General features: G+C 55.9%; 2 protein-coding genes across 13 annotated transcripts in view; one reads left to right on the forward strand and one right to left on the reverse strand.

Moving 5' to 3' along the window:
- PI4KB (phosphatidylinositol 4-kinase beta) overlaps positions 1-8778 on the forward strand; it is a 29056-nt gene extending 20278 nt beyond the window's left edge. For 8 of the 10 annotated variants that reach the window (XM_060138836.1, XM_060138803.1, XM_060138828.1 and 5 more), the window contains 5 exons: positions 283-406; positions 1359-1624; positions 6331-6463; positions 6708-6828; positions 7885-8778. In XM_060138836.1, the coding sequence (XP_059994819.1) occupies positions 283-406; positions 1359-1624; positions 6331-6463; positions 6708-6828; positions 7885-8066 (826 nt within the window). In that variant the 3' untranslated portion in view covers positions 8067-8778. Of the gene's footprint in view, positions 1-282; positions 407-1358; positions 1625-6330; positions 6464-6688; positions 6829-7884 lie in introns of all 10 variants that reach the window. The other 2 variants (XM_060138854.1, XM_060138844.1) reach the window with 2 other exon arrangements.
- Positions 8779-9293: 515 nt separating this feature from the next.
- Positions 9294-18155, reverse strand: ZNF687 (zinc finger protein 687). 3 transcript variants are annotated; one of them, XM_060138774.1, is made up of 9 exons: positions 18023-18155; positions 12515-14625; positions 12187-12365; positions 11592-11768; positions 11335-11497; positions 10856-11188; positions 10619-10731; positions 10284-10425; positions 9294-10140 (listed from the first exon to the last, which is right to left on the reverse strand). In XM_060138774.1, the coding sequence occupies exons 2-9, from the start codon at positions 14606-14608 to the stop codon at positions 9643-9645; spliced, it is 3699 nt and encodes a 1232-aa protein (XP_059994757.1). In that variant the 5' UTR covers positions 14609-14625; positions 18023-18155; the 3' UTR covers positions 9294-9642. The 3 variants fall into 3 exon arrangements, with proteins under 3 accessions (XP_059994757.1, XP_059994747.1, XP_059994766.1); XM_060138764.1 differs by having other exon boundaries at positions 18008-18142; XM_060138783.1 differs by lacking the exon at positions 18023-18155 and adding an exon at positions 16513-16607.
- Positions 18156-18383: the final 228 nt, after the last annotated feature.

The raw sequence follows: 18383 nt of genomic DNA on the forward strand, positions 1-18383 counted from the left end.
TTTTTTTTTGCGATATGCGGGCCTCTCACTGCTGTGGCCTCTCCCGTTGCGGAGCACAGGCTCCGGACGTGCAGGCCCAGCGGCCATGGCTCACGGAGCCAGCCGCTCCGCGGCATGTGGGATCTTCCCAGGCCGGGGCACGAACCCATGTGCCCTGCATCGGCAGGCGGACTCTCAACCACTGCGCCACCAGGGAAGCCCTGATTTGGATTTTTGATAGAAGCCGTGTCTCTGTCCTCAACCTGGCATCACCCTTTGACACCTTTTTGCTTTTCTTCACAGGCGCATTAGAGAGGGCTCCCCCTATGGCCATCTCCCCAATTGGCGGCTCCTGTCAGTCATTGTCAAGTGTGGGGATGACCTTCGGCAGGAGCTGCTGGCCTTCCAGGTGTTGAAGCAACTGCAGGTAAGAGAAGGGAGGGAGAAAGAAGGGAAACTCAGCCCACGTGCAGCCCACCTGAGGTGATCACGCAGGTCCTTCTGCAGGGAGCTCCACTGGAGACCATCTTCCTGCCCTGGTCTGAGTTAGATTTACGTTAAACTAAGCTGGTGCTCCTACCAGGAAGTACAGCCCCAGGAGCAGCTCCACAGCGACCTCTTGTGGCCCTTTTGTGACTGGCACCTGTTCTAATCACTGATGGGAACTCCCAACTGATTTGCAGCAAGTGGGTTGCAGTGGGCTGAGATGTCAATCCCTGACCCCCAGGTTAGTTGCCTACAAGCAACTTCACCTGTTTAATCAGTTCTTTATATAAATATTTTCATTTTCTGGAGAAACTTTCTCTGACCCTAAATCCTTTTTGGTCTTTATCCCTGTTCTTTCAACTTGGGTTAATAGATCCCACTCACCCAGCTTGGGAGGTGACAGCGAGGTTTCCTATTCTCCCTCCCTTTTTTGGATATCTCTCTGTGAGATACCTTTTCCTACATGCCACCCTGTGTCTTGTCACACCCTGGACTTCCTTTCAAAACTTCCTGGTTCTGGGCTTCCCTGGTGGCGCAGTGGTTGAGAGTCCGCCTGCCGATGCAGGGGACACGGGTTCGTGCCCCGGTCTGAGAAGATCCCACATGCCGCGGAGCGGCTGGGCCCATGAGCCATGGCCGCTGAGCCTGCGCGTCCGGAGCCTGTGCTCCACAACGGGAGAGGCCACAACAGTGAGAGGCCCGCGTAACACACACACACACACACACACACAAAAACTTCCTGGTTCTCAGTGGGATCAGGGGGTTTTACTCACTTGGTGGCCTAGAATTCAAGGCCACTAAAGATGGGAACTGTCCAAGGTTGGGGACAGAGGGGATTTTAGTCTCCTACCCCCATTTAGAGAGAGTCACAATGCCTCTGTGTTTCCTCACAGTCCATTTGGGAACAGGAGCGAGTCCCCCTGTGGATCAAGCCATACAAGATTCTTGTGATTTCGGCCGACAGTGGCATGATTGAACCAGTGGTCAATGCTGTGTCTATCCACCAGGTGAAGAAACAGTCACAGCTCTCCTTGCTCGATTACTTCCTGCAGGAGCATGGCAGTTACACTACTGAGGCATTCCTCAGTGCCCAGCGCAATTTTGTGCAGAGTTGTGCTGGCTACTGCTTGGTCTGCTACCTGCTGCAAGTCAAGGACAGGTAGGTGAATTCCTGTCCCTTGTCCTAACCTTTTCTTCAGGGTTCCCTCTGTCCCTTCATTTATTCGTCATGACCTTCCATTGCCAAAATGTAAAGATGAAACAAACAACATATTTTAAGCAGAGACAGACACGTTCATGTGCCATTAAGGCTAGGAGGCAGACTGACAAGTACCAGGGTAAGGGCCAAAGAAGTGAAGGATTTATGGGAGGAGCAAGGGTTTGAGCAAGCAGGGTTTTGAAGGACGAATGAGAATGAGGACAGAGAAAGCTGTGGGGGAAGGATGTCCCAGGCAGAGGAGACCGCTCGAGGTGATTAAAGCTTGGGCCACACTGCATGGCACAGTAGTAGCAGTGACGTCAGATAAGTTGAGGCCAGATTAGTGGGGCCTTCATTATGAGGCTGAGGAGTTTTATTCTGCAGGCAGAGGGAATGCCATGATCCAGTCTGTGTTGAGTGAATGTGCCCTTTGGCACTGTGGATGAGGTTGGATGTAAGTGGGCCTTTGCAGTGAAGCTAGAGGTAGTGAGGCCTGGCCTGAGGGCAGTGGTGGTGACTGATGGCAGAAAGGAGCAGATGGATGTGAGACACATGGTGGACACAGAGTTGAAACTCCCAGCCCTAAATGCTCCTCCTTGTTCCAACATATGATTTCCAAAGCTCTTACATATCTGTTGTTTTGCCCAGAGCTGTCGTTTCTCTCGATATCATGTGACCTTTATGAAGCTCAACTTCGCATGTAGATGAACAACATACCGTATAAAGATAATTACACCCTTGAGGCTCTGCCTTTTAAGACAGTCTCCAGACAGTGACTCAGGGTCAATACCTAGAATGCTCCTGTGAGTTGTGCCTCTCCGAGGGCATAGGGCAGCTGTCCTGGGAAAGAACTAATTCAGTGGCCTGTGCTTCCAGTGACACGGCAGCACCTTAAGATCAGCTAAACAGAAACGCTTATCAGAAATCTAGCATCTATTAAGTGCCTGTGATGGCCTAACATTCTTTTTTTTTTAATTGAAGTATAGTTGATTTGCAATATTATGTTAGTTTCAGCTGTATAGCAAAGTGATTCAGGTATATACACACACACACACACACACACACACACACACACACACATATTCTTTTTCAGATTCTTTTCCATTATAGGTTTATACAAGATATTGACTACACTTCCCTGTGCTATACAGAAAATCCTTGTTGTTTATTTTATTATTATTATTTTTTAATTAATTTATTTTATTATTTAGCTGCATTGGGTCCTCATTGCTGCGTGCGGGCTTTCTTTTAGTTGCAGCGAGCAGGGGCTACTCTTCACTGCAGTGTGTGGGCTTCTCAATGCAGTGGCTTCTCTTGTTGCAGAGCATGGGCTCTAGGTGCGTGGGCTTCAGTAGTTGTGGCACGGGGGCTCAGTAGTTGTGGCAGGCAGGCTCTAGAGCACAGGCTCAGTAGTTGTGGCGCACGGGCTTAGTTGCTTCCACGGCATGTGGGATCTTCCCGGACCAGGGCTCGAACACGTATCCCCTGCATTGGCAGGTGGATTTTTTTTTTTTTTTTTTTTGCGGTACGCGGGCCTCTCACTGTTGTGGCCTCTCCCGTTGCGGAGCACAGGCTCCGGACGCGCAGGCTCAGTGGCCATGGCTCACGGGCCCAGCCGCTCCACGGCATGTGGGATCTTCCCAGACCAGGGCACGAACCTGTGTCCCCTGCATCGGCAGGCGGACTCTCAACCACTGCACCACCAGGAAGCCCGGCAGGCGGATTCTTAACCACTGCACCACCAGGGAAGCCCCTGTGTATTTTATGTATGGTAGTGTGTATCTGTTAATCCCATACCTCTAATTTATTGCCCCCTTCCCTTTTGGTTATCATAAATTTGTTTTCTGTGTCTGTGAGCCTGTTTCTGTTTTGTGAATAAGTTCATTTGTATTAGTTTTTTAGATTCCACATAGAAGTGATACCACATAATATTTGTCTTTCTGACTGACTTCATTTAGTATGATGATCTCTAGGTCCGTCCCTGTTGCGGCAGATGGCATTATTTCATTCTTTTTTGTGGCTGAGTAATATTCCAGTGTGTGTGTGTGTGTGTGTGTGTGTGTGTGTGTACACATACACACCACATCGTAAATAATGCTGCAGTGAACATTGAGGTGCATGTATCTTTTCTTTTTATTTATTTATTTATTTTTGGCTGCGTTGGGCCTTCGTTGCTGAGCATGGGCTTTCTCTAGTTGCTGCAAGCGAGGGCTACTCTTCGTTGCGGTGCATGGGCTTCTCACTGCGGTGGCTTCTCTTGTTGTGAGTTTAAGTAGTTGTGGCTCACCACCTCTAGAGCTCAGGCTCAGTAGTTGTGGCACACGGGCTTAGTTGCTCCGCGGCATGTGGGATCTTCCCGGACTAGGGCTTGAACCCGTGTCCCGTGCATTGGCAGCCAGATTCTTAACCACTGCACAACCAGGGAAGTCCAGTGCATGTATCTTTTCTAATTAGAGTTTTTCTTTTCCAGATACAGCCCAGGAGGGGGATTGCTGGATCATATGATAACTCTAATTTTAGGGGTTTTTTTTTATAGTTTTATTTTATTTTATTATTTACTTATTTTTGGCTGTGTTGGGTCTTCTTTGCTGCACACGGGCTTTCTCTAGTTGTGGTGAGTGGGGGCTGCTCTTCGCTGCAGTGCACGTGCTTCTCATTGTGGTGGCTTCTCTTTGTTGTGGAACACGGCCTCTAGGGTGTGCGGACTTCAGTAGTTGTGGCACACAGGCTCAGTAGTTGTGGCGTGCAGGGTCAGTAGTTGTGGCGCACAGGCTTAGTTGCTCTGCGGCCTGTGGGATCTTCCTGGACCAGGGATTGAACCCGTGTCCCCTGCTTTGGCAGGCAGATTCTTAACCACTGTGCCACCAGGGAAGTCCTAATTTTAGTTTTTTAAGGAGCCTCCATACTGTTTTCCATAGTGGCTCCACCAGTTTACATTCCCTTTTCTCCACACCCTCTCCAGCATTTATTATTTGTAGACTTTTTGATGATGGCCATTCTGACTGGTATGAGGTGTTACCTCATTTTGGTTTTGATTTGCATTTCTCTAATAATTAGCAGTGTTGAGCATCTTTTCACAGGCCTGTTTGGCCTGACATTCTTATGTTGAAACCAGATGAAAATGCTGTCAGACAGGTGTTTCCTCAGGGGGGAAATAAGGGTCAGGGAACTTTCAGAACCTGTGCTCCTTCCACCCTGCCAGCCTTACAGATAAAGCCAGCAGAGGCTTTGCATTTGAGGACTGAGGGAAACGTCATTATTTATAAGGAATCTGGTTGCAAGCTTTAGACTGTCCCTAAAGAGTCAGCATTTGGAACCCAGGGCCCAGAAAGCCTGGAGCCTGAACCCTTGGGTTGAGTAAGTGGAGGCAGAGAAGCAGGTGCTAGTCAGGCCTCTGGGCTTTTCCTCAGGAGACTAATATATTTGGAAGATGGGAGTCCCCTTTAAAAGGGGGAGAGGGGGACAGGCAGCTGGTAAACCTTTCATAACTCAAAAAAGAGTAGATGTAGTCAAGTAATGAATGGACTCATCCACTGGAGAGAAGTGGCAGCAGTGAAGGGGGCCCCAAGCTGGAAGCAGTTGCAGGTCTCCTTAACTGCTTCAGAATGAGTCCCCCGTAGCTTTGCGGCTGGAGCTAACTCCACTTAAGGAGAGAGAGAAACTGCCTCTCACTGGCCTGGGACCTTGGACAAGTAAGTCAGTTTTCCTCTCAGGGCCTCTGTTTTCTCACCTCTCACCTGTAAAATAAGAATCTGGACTAGGACATCTAGAACTTTCTGGCTTTCAAGATTGTGTGTGTTGCTAAATTTCTCATGCTTTCCCAGAGGGGGAAGGACTCAGGTGGGACTGGGTTCTCCCTCTGTCCCGTCTTTTGGCCAGTCAGACCAACCCCAGAGAAGGTGGCTTCAGACCGTGAGCTCTTAGCCTAACAAAGCCTCTGTTGACACTGAGGAGGTCCGTTATGGGCCAGGCCTCACATGCTTTGCATGTTAATTGTTCCTCTTTCGACTGGCCATTCATGTGGGAATCACAGAGACCTAGGATTTATCTGCCTTTAACTGTTCTTCCAGCAGCTAGCCTGTAGGAATTGCCTCCTGAGAATTTTTTTACATAAGTGGTTTTACCAGATAGTTAAAACTGAAGCCCCAGACTATTTCACATTTAAACTTCACTCAGCCTGGGATCTCTGCTCCCTTCCGGTGGGGTGGGGCTTCTGATCTGCAATGGGCCGATAGGAATTACAAACAGAACACAGGTAACTAGGTTGTGACTGGAGGCCTCCCCCTAAGCCAAGTGCTTGGCCTCTGTAAAGGCTGGTTGGAGGGTACAGGCCTTCTTTCCTAGCTTCCCAGTTCTCTGCTAGATTGGGATTGGCTTGGGTGCTTAGAATCACAATTACTGGGAAATTTGGATAATCTTAACCTATTTGATTAAGCTGTTAATGATAGCGAATGAGACCCCACAGCCTTTGTTAGCAGTTTACTTTTCTGATTTCCTTTCTTCTCACTGCTAGCTTTGGCTTTTAGAGGGTTGGACCCAGAGTTATAGGCAGCAGGAAACACGGCAGGGCCCTTGCCTGGTGTCATGTGGCCAGTGTGTTGCAGCTTGAAGCTCCCACCTCAGTGGGACTTACTACTGCCTCTTCCTCTCCTCTGCCCCCTCCTCAGACACAATGGGAATATCCTGTTGGACGCAGAAGGCCACATCATCCACATCGACTTTGGCTTCATCCTGTCCAGCTCACCCCGAAACCTGGGCTTTGAGACATCAGCCTTTAAGCTGACCACAGAGTTTGTAGACGTGAGTCAGGAAGGAGAGGTGTCTCACTGTGTTCTTTCTGTCGTGGGATGGGGAGCTGATGGGCTCCCCACAAATGGGGACAAACAGAACAGAAATGGCAATAAGTCAGGGTGAGGTTGGATGTCCTGGGAGGCTTCCTGCTTGATAAGAGTTGGGGAAGTAACGGAGTTTGGCACGTTTGCCCAAGGGAGGAAGTTCTGACACTGAGCCCCTTTGCGCACACAGCTCTCTCCTCTCCTCCCAGGTGATGGGCGGCCTGGATGGCGACATGTTCAACTACTACAAGATGCTGATGCTGCAGGGGCTGATTGCTGCTCGGAAACACATGGATAAGGTGGTGCAGATCGTGGAGATCATGCAGCAAGGTGGGGCTAGGGAGAAGCCAGGTGTTTGGCGATAGGGCGGTACCCATAGTGCCCTGCGAGTCCCACTTACGTTGGGGCCCTGGGGCATGGAACCTCCAGAAAGTTGATTACACCTCAAGACTGGGGGCGGGGCCTCCCAGAGCGTTTCCGGCTCTGATCCGGTGCCCTGTTTCACCTTCCGGCACATTCCTCCTGATTCCTGACAGACCTAGTCCTGGGGGTGGGAGGGCGAGGCAGCAGAAACTACCTCCTAGGTGCATTCAGGGAAAGAACAGTCCCATCTCCAGCCTCCTGGTCCCTTCTCATCTCCCCACCCCTTGCTTAACTTTCATCACTCGGCTCTTCACCAACTCAGGTGTTTGCAGTCATTGGCCTTTGACCTCTGATTGCCCTCTCCTCAGACCTCTTCCCTGTCCCGACACTCAGCCCTTCTGCTCTGAGCCGAGACGGGTTCCTCTCTCATCTTTATCTACTTTCACTGCTGTTTCCTCACGGCCTTGCCATCTAGTCTTTTGTCCAGGATCCCTGGGCCCTCGTCCCCATTCCCTCAAGGCTGTGGTGTCCACCCGGTCTGAGCTGCCAGTATCCTCCTCCCCATCCCTGCCCCCACCCCACAGGCTGTCGCTGTTGCTCAGGAGCATCCCCGTCTGACCCCGTGATGACGGTGGCCCAGGTCATCTGTGAGTGTCAGACGTAGCATAGGCAGAGGCCTGCAAGCAGATAAGTGCCCAGTTCAGGGCCCATTCCCTAGACGCTTCCCAGCCTTCCCTCTGGGTCCTAAGTCTGCTCCCTCCGCCCTTACTGGGGGAGATGTGTTGACCCTCTACCCTCGTGCCCTCACCTAGAGGGGCTTAGGATTTTGGGATAAAGAAGGGCCGCCTGCCAATTCTCCCTTCTCTGCCCAAGCAGAACTGCATCCACACTGTCAGGGATCTCTCTGAGGTGGGAGGGAAGGTGCACCTTAGATAGCCCGGCTCTGCACTGGCTGTGGCGGCTGTTAGCACTGCCGCTCCCTCGTTTCCATCCGTGATCCTCTTCCCTTGCTGCTGCCCCCAGGTTCTCAGCTTCCTTGCTTCCATGGCTCCAGTACCATTCGCAACCTCAAGGAGAGGTTCCACATGAGCATGACTGAGGAGCAGCTCCAGCTGCTCGTGGAGCAGATGGTGGACGGCAGCATGCGGTCTATCACCACCAAACTCTACGATGGCTTCCAGTACCTCACCAACGGCATCATGTGACATCCTCCTTCTCAGGCCCCGGAGCAGCGGGGGATTCAGGGGACCCTCCCTGGGAAGGCCCTTGTCAGAGAAACCCTAAACCAGGAAGCCCCACCCACCCAGCCATCCACCAAGGGAAATGGAAGGCAAGAAATACAGAGGATCATGTGGTAACTGTAGAGCTTGCCGGGGGGTTGGGAGAACCAGCCGTGGGGTCCAGACTTGCTGGGGCTTCCCTGCCACCCCCCACCAGTTGTGTCAGTATTACCACCTGACAGACTCCAGGGCTCACTGCTCTCCAGAGAACAGAAGTGATAAATGTGAGGGACACTGGGGCCTTTCTTCTCCTCACTAGGGTTCGAGAGGTTCTTTCCGCAGGCCATCCTCTTAATGTGTCCTGGGTCCCAGGAAGGAGAAAAGAGTAGGTTCTTGGTACTAAGGACTTGATCCTGTGGTTGGCCTTTGGCCATGCTGCTGCCCAACTCTGTCACCTCCCAGGGACTGACCCCTAGCCCGAGTTCCCCTTGGTAGGTGGGCTTTGGCATAGGGTCCTGCACTTGCTGAGGTTCCCCATCCCAGGAGTGAGGAAGGGAAGAATCACAGCCCCTCCAGTCTGAGGGTATTGGCCTAGCTGTGGGGAATTCCTTGCCCTTATCCTTTCCCCACACCCAGGGAAATAGCTCTCAATTTTTTATTTTTAATTTTTGTTTGAAATAAAGTCCTTAGTTAGCCATCTGTGTCATTTCTGAGTTGTATTTTTTTTCAGGGGTAGGGAGTGAACAGATGCCTCTGTCCAGGATACAAAAGGCACCACACAGAACGAAGTGGAGGAAGATTGCTTTTTCCCTGCCTGTCTCAGTCAATACCACCACTTCCCTGAAGAAGGGCCTTCCCAGCTTTGTCACTCACCCCCTCCCAGACACGTCCACATTGTCTAAGTAAGTCACATAAAAAGAGGAGCTTGAATGGGGATTAAACCACGAGCAGTTTTAATGGTCTGGTTTTCTCCTTCCCCTTTCCCCCACTGTTAGTATTATTATTACTACAAGAATAAAGGATTCCTGAGAGCCTGTCCCCTCCTCTCCCTGGGACTCCCCCCACCAGACAGGACTCGTCTCCACCAACCTCCCCCCACCCCGCCCCGGATTTCTGGGGAAAAAAAAAAAAAGATAAGTGAAAGGCACTGCAGGGGTGGAGGGCTTGAGTGCCAGGGAGTCTCAGGGGGGGCACTAGGGCAAGGCCAGGGCTGCCATCTGTGCCCACAGGGGTTGAGGAGAGTGCCCCTGACCACCCCAGCATTGGGCCTTCCCGTCCTCCCACCCCCCCGTCCCACATGGGGGGGGGGGCTGCAGCAAGAAAATAATTAGTGTTGGGCTCAGAAAGAAGGAATGGAGGACCCACTCTACTAGGACCCAAGGGCCAAACCCAAGGCAGGAACCTCAACTACCATTCTCAAAAGCTTGTCCTTGGGGGTTAGCGGGACAGGAGTTGAACAAAACATGAATTCTAATGGAACTCCCCAGCCCAGGGACCAGGCAGCAGCAGTGACCCAGGCTCCCAAGGAAGAGGGAGGGGCTAGTGAGTCCAGGCCTGGGCCCTAGTTGTCCCCACTGCCCCCTTGCCGAGCCCTGATGAACGCCATGCCGTGTGTGCGGAAATGGGTCTTGAGGTTGAGAGGGCTGTCGCAGCTCTTGCCACAGACCTTACATGTCAGTGGGCCTCCAGAAGCTGGCAAGGGTGAATCTCCCCCCTCTGGGTCAGACCTGGAAGGAGGGGCAGTTTCTTCCTCCCCATCCCCCAGGCCCAGGGCACTGGCACTCCCCACACCCCGTTTCTTCTTGTGGCTGATGAAACGGTGCCGGCTCAGGGAGCCAGGGGAGGCGAAACACAAGCCGCAGTCGAGGCACTGCTGGGCACCGCCATCCACCCTCAACCCCGCCATGAGGCTCTGCTCCGCTGAGCTGCTGCTCCGGTAGCGCAGGGGGCCGTGGCCTCCCGCCCCGGGGCCACCCCTGGGGGACTTGGCTGGAGGTGTCGTGCTGTCAGGCTCCTCACTGCAAGAGTCAGAGGACTGGCGGCGTTTCCGTCCCGGCCCCTGGAGAAGAGAGTGAAGAAACCGGGCCTCCCGTCACCCCCCACCGTCCCTGGCACCCCTGCCCAGCTTCCTGAGGCCTCGGCTATAACCGCGCAGGCTCCTGCTCCCACAGCCCTCATGCAGCAGGGTGGGCCTCTGCCTACCTGGGCTCTGGCACCAGGGCCCCGAGCCAGGGCGTTCCCCCGGCCAGGGGACTGGGCCCCGAGCGGCAAGCCGTGCCGGACCTGGACGTGTTTCTCCAGGATCAGGCGGCTGCTGAAGGTGCGTTTTCCCTCTGTGCAATACCTAAAGGGGAGAGCGGGCGGGGTGGGCTCCAGCGCCACAGCCCAAAGACCAAGGCTTGTGGCTTGAGCAGAGGGAGGCCTCAACCGTCAGTCCACTCAGACCTAAGAGGCAGGTGGGAAGGTACTTTGGGGAACCAGGGTTGGGGGCACCCTGCCGGACAGAAAAGAGGAAGGGGCCAGGGGGTAAGGGTTACCTGCATGGGTAAACTCGCTTGATACCCTCGTGATTGACCCTGACGTGGCGCCTCAGGCTGGGGGCGGAGCAGAAGGAGCGCTCACACAGGCGGCAGGGAAACTTCTTCACTGACTAGGAGAGCAGGGGTTGGGGGTCTCAGCCAGGCTCCATGCAGCACCCGATCTCCACTGCCACACAGGTCAATCCCAATGCTGCCCCTCCAGCCCATCTTGCTCCCCAGGGGCACCCCACTCACCTTGCCATGCTCCTTCTTCATGTGACCCACATACTCGTCACGCTCAGGGAACCAGGAGTGACAAAGGCCACAGGTCCAGCCTCCAGGGCCCCCACCCCCGCCCTTGACGCCTTTGCTCCCCAGTTCTCGCCGGGGCCGTTTGGTTGGGCGAGGAGGCTCAGGGGAGCTGGGCAGTTCTTCCTCTTCTGAGGATGAAGAAGACTCCTCAGTAGGGGCAGCTGCTCCTCCCCGAGACACAGCCAGCTCCTCAGGCTCAGTCTTGGGGGTCAGAAGGGCACCCCCGGCCCCTTTCCCAGGAGTCTCCTCCCCCGAGCGCCCAGACTGATGTGTGTTCTGTGAGAAGGAGACAAGGGGGGATGGCTGGTGTGGGGGAGGATCTGGCTTTGCCAGAGTCCTGGCTCCTCCCCTGCTCCCACTTCCGGAGGGGTCCCCGGTCAACACAGCTGGGCAACCCCGCCTCCATCCCTCGACCCCTGTACCTTGAGATGTTCCAGCATGGTCCTTTTTTGGGCAAAAAGCAGAGGACAAGATGGGCACTTAAAGACGCTGACACGCTGGGGCAGCAAGTGCTGGTCGAAGTGCGAGGAGAGGAGGGGTTTGTGAGTGAAGACTGTGTCACACATGGCGCACTTGTAGATCATCCTGGGCGGGTGGAGAAGACAATGCAGACGTCCTGCCCCATCGAGGCCCAACCCCCTCCACCCGCCCCTCCTCACACTCCCTCCCCAGGTCTCACTTGGCCTGCTGCGTGTGGAAGCTAGGATGCTGGGTGTAGAGGTGGGCGTGGGCGCTGGGTGCAGACTTGAAGGCCATGGGGCAGATGGGGCACTTGTGGAAAACCTCGCAGTGTGACGTCTGGATGTGGGACTTGATGGAGTTCACACCCCCAAACACCACTGCACAGCTGGGGCACCTTGGGGAGTAAGTAGGAGGCACCGTGGTGAGCTGCGGGCATCTCCACGGCCACCTCCAACCCCACACTCATTCACAGGGGCTGGGTGGACTCTAAGGAGTTAATCAGCGGTGGAACCCAGGCAACTGGAGGACAGAGGGAGCTGCAGCACCCAGTTCCCCAAGGGAGGCCTGCGGGGCAGAGAGGCAGAGCTGATGCTCTGGAGGGGGCCCCGCCTGCTCCCTCTCCGTGGGGAACGAAGGGAAGGCAGAGAGCGCCCTGGCTGCGTTTGCTAACACACTGGGGCTGAGTGATTCAACAGGAGAGATGGGGCTCACCTCTGTGAGGCCATCTGAAAGGCTGGTCCCAGGAGCCACGAGACCACCAAGTACAGGAGGAAAAGTGTTGAGGGACTATGGGGAGGAGAGATGGGAGGCACCTGTATCCTACGCGGCGAGAGAAATGCAGACAGGCCTCCCGGAGGTGGGTCTGAAAATTGGCTTGGAGAAAGTTGCCTCCACACTCAGGGCAGACGTGGGGAGGTCGGTTCTTATGCATGCGCTGGTGGGCGCTGAAGCTGCAGCGATTGGGGAGCATCATGGGGCAAGTTGGGCACACCTGTCGAGGGAGTTGAAACCAGGTGAGTCTGTGAGGAGTGGCCTGTCCCCCATTCCTTCTGCTAACCAAGCCCCCACACCTTCCTAGATCCTGTCCCCATGGCATCTGGCTGTCCCCGTCCCAGGGAGGGGCTGGGAAAAGTAACTCACGTTGCTGGTGGCGCCAGGGGCGGGTGGCCCGAGCTGCTGGAAGTGGGCAGCCATGCCGGCCTTGTCCCGGCACTGCTCCTTGCACTCCAGGCAGCGGAAGCAGGTGTAAGCAGAGGTGGCAGGGGCGGCAGGTGGCTCGGCTGAGAGTGGCAGCACAGGGGCCTCAGCGGCAACTGCAGTTACGGCGGAGGAGGTGACGGCCCCGTCACCCTTGCCCAAGGCAGGCAAGGCTGGAGGTCCGAGGGCAGGTGGGACAGCCAGCAGGGGCGTGATGTCCGGCTGCCCCACCATCTGGTCCAGGGCCACCGGCCTCATGACCAGGTGTGAGCACTGCATGACGAGCCCCTTGTCCTTGTGCTCACGGGCATGCAGCAGCAGGCTGCACTTGTTGAAGAAGACTAGGCGGCGGGCACAGTGGTTGCAGGTGACCTCGATGCGCATGCTCCGGCGGTCATAGTGTCGCGCCAGGCTCTTCTCCAACGAGAAGGCGTCCCCACACTCGAGGCAGCGGTAGCCCGTGGGCGGCAGGGCCAGCCCGGCCTCAGCCGGTGGACTCAGGTTTGGCCGGTAGGCAGGCAGCAGGTTCTTGCTGTTGAGGATCTTGTTGAAGGCCTCCACCAGGCTGGACTGGGTCCGTGAGATCACCGTGCCACCCCCTGCCCCCGGCCCGGTGGCCGGCTTAGAGGGCTGCACCATCACCACCGAGGCACCGTTCACCTTCTGCCCCCCGGCCCCCAGCCCTGCCCTCCCCTCAGCCTTGGGCAACGCTTGGGGCACCAGACCCAGCACATTCTTAGCCATCGTCTTAGGGCTGGGGGCAGTGCCTCCAGGCAGAACCACGGCTTTGCGGGCCACACTGGCTGCCATCAGCATGGCAGTGCTTGCGTTCTGGATGGTGGCCACGGGCAGCACGGTGCCCTTTAGCCTTGTGCCATCACCCAGCTGGACACTCACCACCTTTGGACCCTCAGGGGTCGGGGTTGCGGGGGACAGCTTGAGGAGGCTAGCCTCTGCCAGGAAGCCCCCTTCAGGCAAGGGGGTAGGGGGATCAGGGTCTGAGGGGACCCGGGTTACAGTCCTTGTGATATTCCCGCAGGATGTTTTAATGGTCTTAATCCGTACCTTGAGGGGCCTAGAGGAGCTGGAGGAGGCAGGGGAGTCATTGCTGTCCTCATCTGCAGCCTCGGCTCCACTAGAGGGACTCTGGGGACTTCCCGGGGGAGACTTGTCCACTGGTCCCTCATCCTCTTCTTCCTTTAGGGGCTGAGAGCTGGGCACTTTAGGGGAGGCAAGAGGGCTCTGGTGCCCTGGAGACTTCTTGAAGAAGGACACCCCTGCAACCCGGGAAGGGGAGACACTGGCAGGGACGACTGTGGCCTCAGGGCTAGAGCCTGAGCCTGGGAGGCTCTGGGGATGAAGAGGGCTGCAGCTTTCCTGCTTCAAGGCCCCCAGCAGTGGGGGAGAACCAGGGGGCAGCAGGGCTGGGCCATTCTCCCGGGCCAGCTCAAAGGGAGAGGAGAAAGGAGGTGGGGTCATGGCCCCTTCCCGAGGTGGGGAGGGTGCAGAGGGAGGAAGGGGATCAGGGTGCTCCCCTGGCTCAGGCCCAAAATGAGCAAAGAGGTCCAGGGGAGCTTTGCCTTCCATGGATTTTTCTTTCCAGGTACCCCCACTGGGAGGAGCTGGAGAGTGTGGGGTTCCTGGAAGGGATGGCTCAGGGCCCCCAAAACCATTTTGCATCAGACGAGGTCCCACAGACCCCTCCTTAGTCACTCCCCCAGCCCGGGCCCCTTCCCCTCCTGAACTCCCAGCCAGGGACTCCGACTGCTCAGGACACACAGTGTTCTTGACAATGACGCTGACTGCTGAGACGTCTGGCGGTGGCATGCCATGGTCAGAGGCCTGGGCGGGCAAGCCAGGGCCATCCCCGGCAGCTGCTGCTGTTGCTTCTCCAGATTCACCTCCTATAATGGGTTCTGGCTTCCCTGGCCCCTCATTTTCTTCTGGCCCAGAGTGTATGGCTTCATTTGCATCAATGTCGGGGATGTCAAAGGCAGCAAGGAGGTCATCAAAATCAGGGGTCTTCATGTCCCCCATGGCAACAGGTCCCAGACCTGAGGAAAACAGGAAAAAGAGAGACAAACTGAGACCTCTGGAAGCAGGAACGCTGGACCTCCTCCCTCAAGACCTCCAAATTCATCCGCTCTCAGAACCCACACACACTCTGACTTGGGTACACCTCCACCATAGTGCAAATCCTAGAGAGCTGGTGGAGGCACCTGTTTTACCAAACCCTAAAATTGAAAGGAATGTAGTATGCACTTTCCAGGGAGGACACCAAAATCCAGAGAAAGCAAAGGAAAAGAGACTTCTCAGAAATACAGACAAAAGGAACTTCCCTGGTGGTCCAGTGGTAAAGAATCCACCTTCCAACGCAGGGGACGCGGGTTTGATCCCTGGTCAGGGAACTAACATCCCACATGCCGTGGGGGCAACTAAGCCCGCGCGCCACAAATACTGAGCTTGTGCGCCTCAACTAGAGAGCCTGCAGGCCGCAAACTGCAGAGCCCACGTTTTCTGGAACCCGCGCACCACAACTACAGAGCCCACGCACCCTGGAGCCTGCGTGCCACAACTAGAGAGAAGCCCACACACTGCAACAAAAGATACATGCCTCAACGAAGATCCCACATGCCGCAACTAAGACCTGACGCAGCCAAAAATAAATAAAATAAATGAATCTTAAAAAAAAATACAGATAAGAGACAAGGGAGTAGAGCCTGAGGGAGTTCAGTGAGCATCTTAGTTGAAACCACTTCAACCCCTCCTGTGCCCAGCACAGGATCAATTAGTCAATACTACTATTAAGGAGGAGGATGTACGTGATGCTCTAAGTTTAAGGGCTCATTCATGGCAGCATGGGATCCATTCATATTCTTCATGGATCTTCTGGGGGTCCACAGAGATCTGAAAGGCCATGTGTACAAAGGGGCATGTGACTTAAGACAAGATGTAAGAACTGATTCTAGTTCCAGCCTTATCAATGGCCTGCTGTACAAGCAAGTTACTCTACCGCCTTACTTTTGCTGTCTGAAAGAGCGGACAAGTAATCTATATATCATAGGGTTGTTCTGAGCATGACATGAATCACAAACATGAGAGCCAGAACCCAGAGTACGATTTATTATTACAGCTAGGACAACAAGGATATGCCAGGCCGAAGAGAAGCTGGGAGGGAATAAGCACTGGAAATCTAGGGCTGGGGTCAGAGACAAGAGTCAGGGGTCATGTAAGCTCAAGTCTGGGCCACTTGGGGTCATTACTGGCACCTGGAGATCTAGCTTGGTTAACAGGGCGAAGTGGGCTCAGGGAAGTTACCCAAGAGACCAAGATGGAAAGAATAAGACACAGGAACAGAAAGAGACAAAGAGAAGAAACGGGAAAACCATAACAGCAGTCTGGTCACAAGGGCCCCAGCCTAGGCCTCTCCTGTCACAAACACCTGCTGCTCGCTCACCTACCTTCCCAAGAGTGCCTGGCCCCCTCCTAGCCAACCCCTCCTCCTTCCCTCCCTCCCTCCTTCCCCATCTTGCTCTCTCAGGGCTGAAACTCCAGGGCATGAGCTTATCCAGCACAGCTGCCTCAACCGGGAAAAGCCAGGCCCCTCACCCCTGTCATTTCTGCTCTGAGCTCCTCACCCCAGTTTATCCCCAACTCACACTCCTCACCCTTTTCATTTTCCCTTGGCAACAGTGGCCCAGGAAGTCTCACCCAACCCCCATTTGTCCCAGTACAAAAAAAAAAAAAAGGTCCCACAAGACTTATGTGGCACTAAACCAACAAGAAGGCCAGCCTAGAGCTTGTGGGGGACCCAGGTGTGTTCCTTACCCATTTCTCCCCACAAGTGTTTCTATACCTAGGAAGAAGCAACTGAAAAAGTCTCTTTCCCTCCACATTCCCTGCCCTCAAGGCAAGCCATTTCCCAGGGCCAATTCTCTCACCTCTTTCCAGCCTTTAGACTGTAACTGGAGATAGTCCCAGCAGGTGGCAGCTGGCATTGCTGGGACCAAGATGGGGGTGGAGGGAGAGGGTACCAACTAGAGGAAGAACGAAAGGGGAGTGCTCCTCTCATCCCCCTCTACTTAATTTACAGGATCTGGGTTTAAACAAAGCCCTCCACCCCTTGCCTCTGCCCAGCTGGATCGCTAGGGCCCTCCCCTGGCCGGCTCCCTCCCGACCGCGAGAGACCAGAGCTACCCTCCGCTCAGGCCCTCAGAAAAGTGGGCTGGTGGAGCACAGATCAGTGGGGACTATGAGAAAACATCTGCAAACTTGCCTCCCCCAAGCAACTCCCCCTTTGGCGTCCAAGTGACTTAGAGGTCATCGGAGAGCCAGGAGCAGACAGTAGATCAAGAAGCGCAGCTCAAGGCCGAAGAGGCTTCCCCGCCCCACGGCTCAGGCCTTTCTGGGGCTGCTGCGCCCTGTCTCTTGGGCTCCAGCCCCCCTCCTTCCCTCTGTTCTTCCCCAAAAGCCAAAGGAAGGGGCTGAACAGGAAGAGGGTGAACTGGCCTGGGTCGGGTGGGGGCTCCGCGTCCCTTTCCCTGGCCCGGGGCCTGCTGCGCACAGGAGGGCGAGGGGCCGGCGGCCGGGGGCGATTAGGCTGTCGCCAAGCTGGGCAGCGGCCGCAATTAAGCCCCTGCCATCTGCCGAGGACCGGCGCGGGGAGCATGTCCAGGGTTGCGGAAAGGGGGCGGGGTGTACATGGGAGAAGCCAGAGGGGAAACTGAGGCGCGCCGCGCTTTTCTAGCTCTCACCAGCGTGCTAAGGGAAGGACGGGCCTTGGCCAGGCCAGGCCCTCGGGGAGCTGCCGCGCAGCACCTCCCGGCCCAAGACTACACCGGAGCAGGGAAGGTGTGGAAAGAGAGTAGTGGGGAGGGGACAGTTTTTGCCAGACTCGCAGCTCTCCAGCCGGGGTCCGTCCCAACTCCGACCTCCTCCCCTCCCTCCCTGCGCAGCCTCCTCCCCCCGAGGGCTCCCGAGGCTCTCTCGAGACTGGGGAGGAATCGGAAGGCACGCCGCGGCCTGGGGCACGAGCCTGGGTCCCGTCCGGGCCCGGACGCTGACCCGTGCCCAGTCGGGGTGCAGGCTCCGCTCCGGCCTGGCCCAGTTCCCCCGCCCCCACCCCCGGACACGGACACCATTTTAGGTCGCGACATCCCGCAGCTTCCAGTCCCCGGGCCGCGCTTCGGACGCCTCTCGGGCTGGGGGCGCCAGGAGTTGGGGACCCCGACGCCCCTCCACGTTTACCCTGCTAGGGGCTGTGCTTTCAACAGGCTAGGAGTTTCGCCCACGTGCCCCAAGGAATGGGGGCGACGTCGGGGCCCCGGTAGAAGCCATCCCGGGGGGCGGCGAGGAGAGGGGGTAGTTGACCAAGTGGGGGAGGGGTGGGGTATTTACCCGCCCCCCCAGGGGGCGGGGCCAAAGGCGGGTATTTACCCCAGGCACGCTTACTTGTTCCGCTCCCAGTGCGGGCCGAGACCCGGCGGTCTCTTCCCTGCTCCAGTCGCTGCCGCTGCCGCCGCCGCCGCCGCCGCCCTCCCCACGACCGCCGCTACTTCCTGCTTCTCTCCCGTTCAGCCTCCCCCTCCCTCAGCTCCCTTCGCGTTCCAGGTCTGGGCTGCCCGCTTTCGCACTCGCCATTGGCCAATACCCCCGTCGTTCAGTACTGCGCCCCGCCCAGCTCCGTACTGGGTTGGCCTTAAGTACTGCCGCTCGGAAACAGCTAGGCACAGGCTTCCCAGCCTCATTGGGCAAGAAGCCTAGTCCTTCTGGAGAAGCTTCTTCCCATTGGTTGCGCCGGGGCCCACTGCCC

The sequence above is a fragment of the Lagenorhynchus albirostris genome, chromosome 2 (genome assembly GCF_949774975.1).
Source record: "Lagenorhynchus albirostris chromosome 2, mLagAlb1.1, whole genome shotgun sequence".
NCBI classification, from domain to species: domain Eukaryota; kingdom Metazoa; phylum Chordata; class Mammalia; order Artiodactyla; family Delphinidae; genus Lagenorhynchus; species Lagenorhynchus albirostris.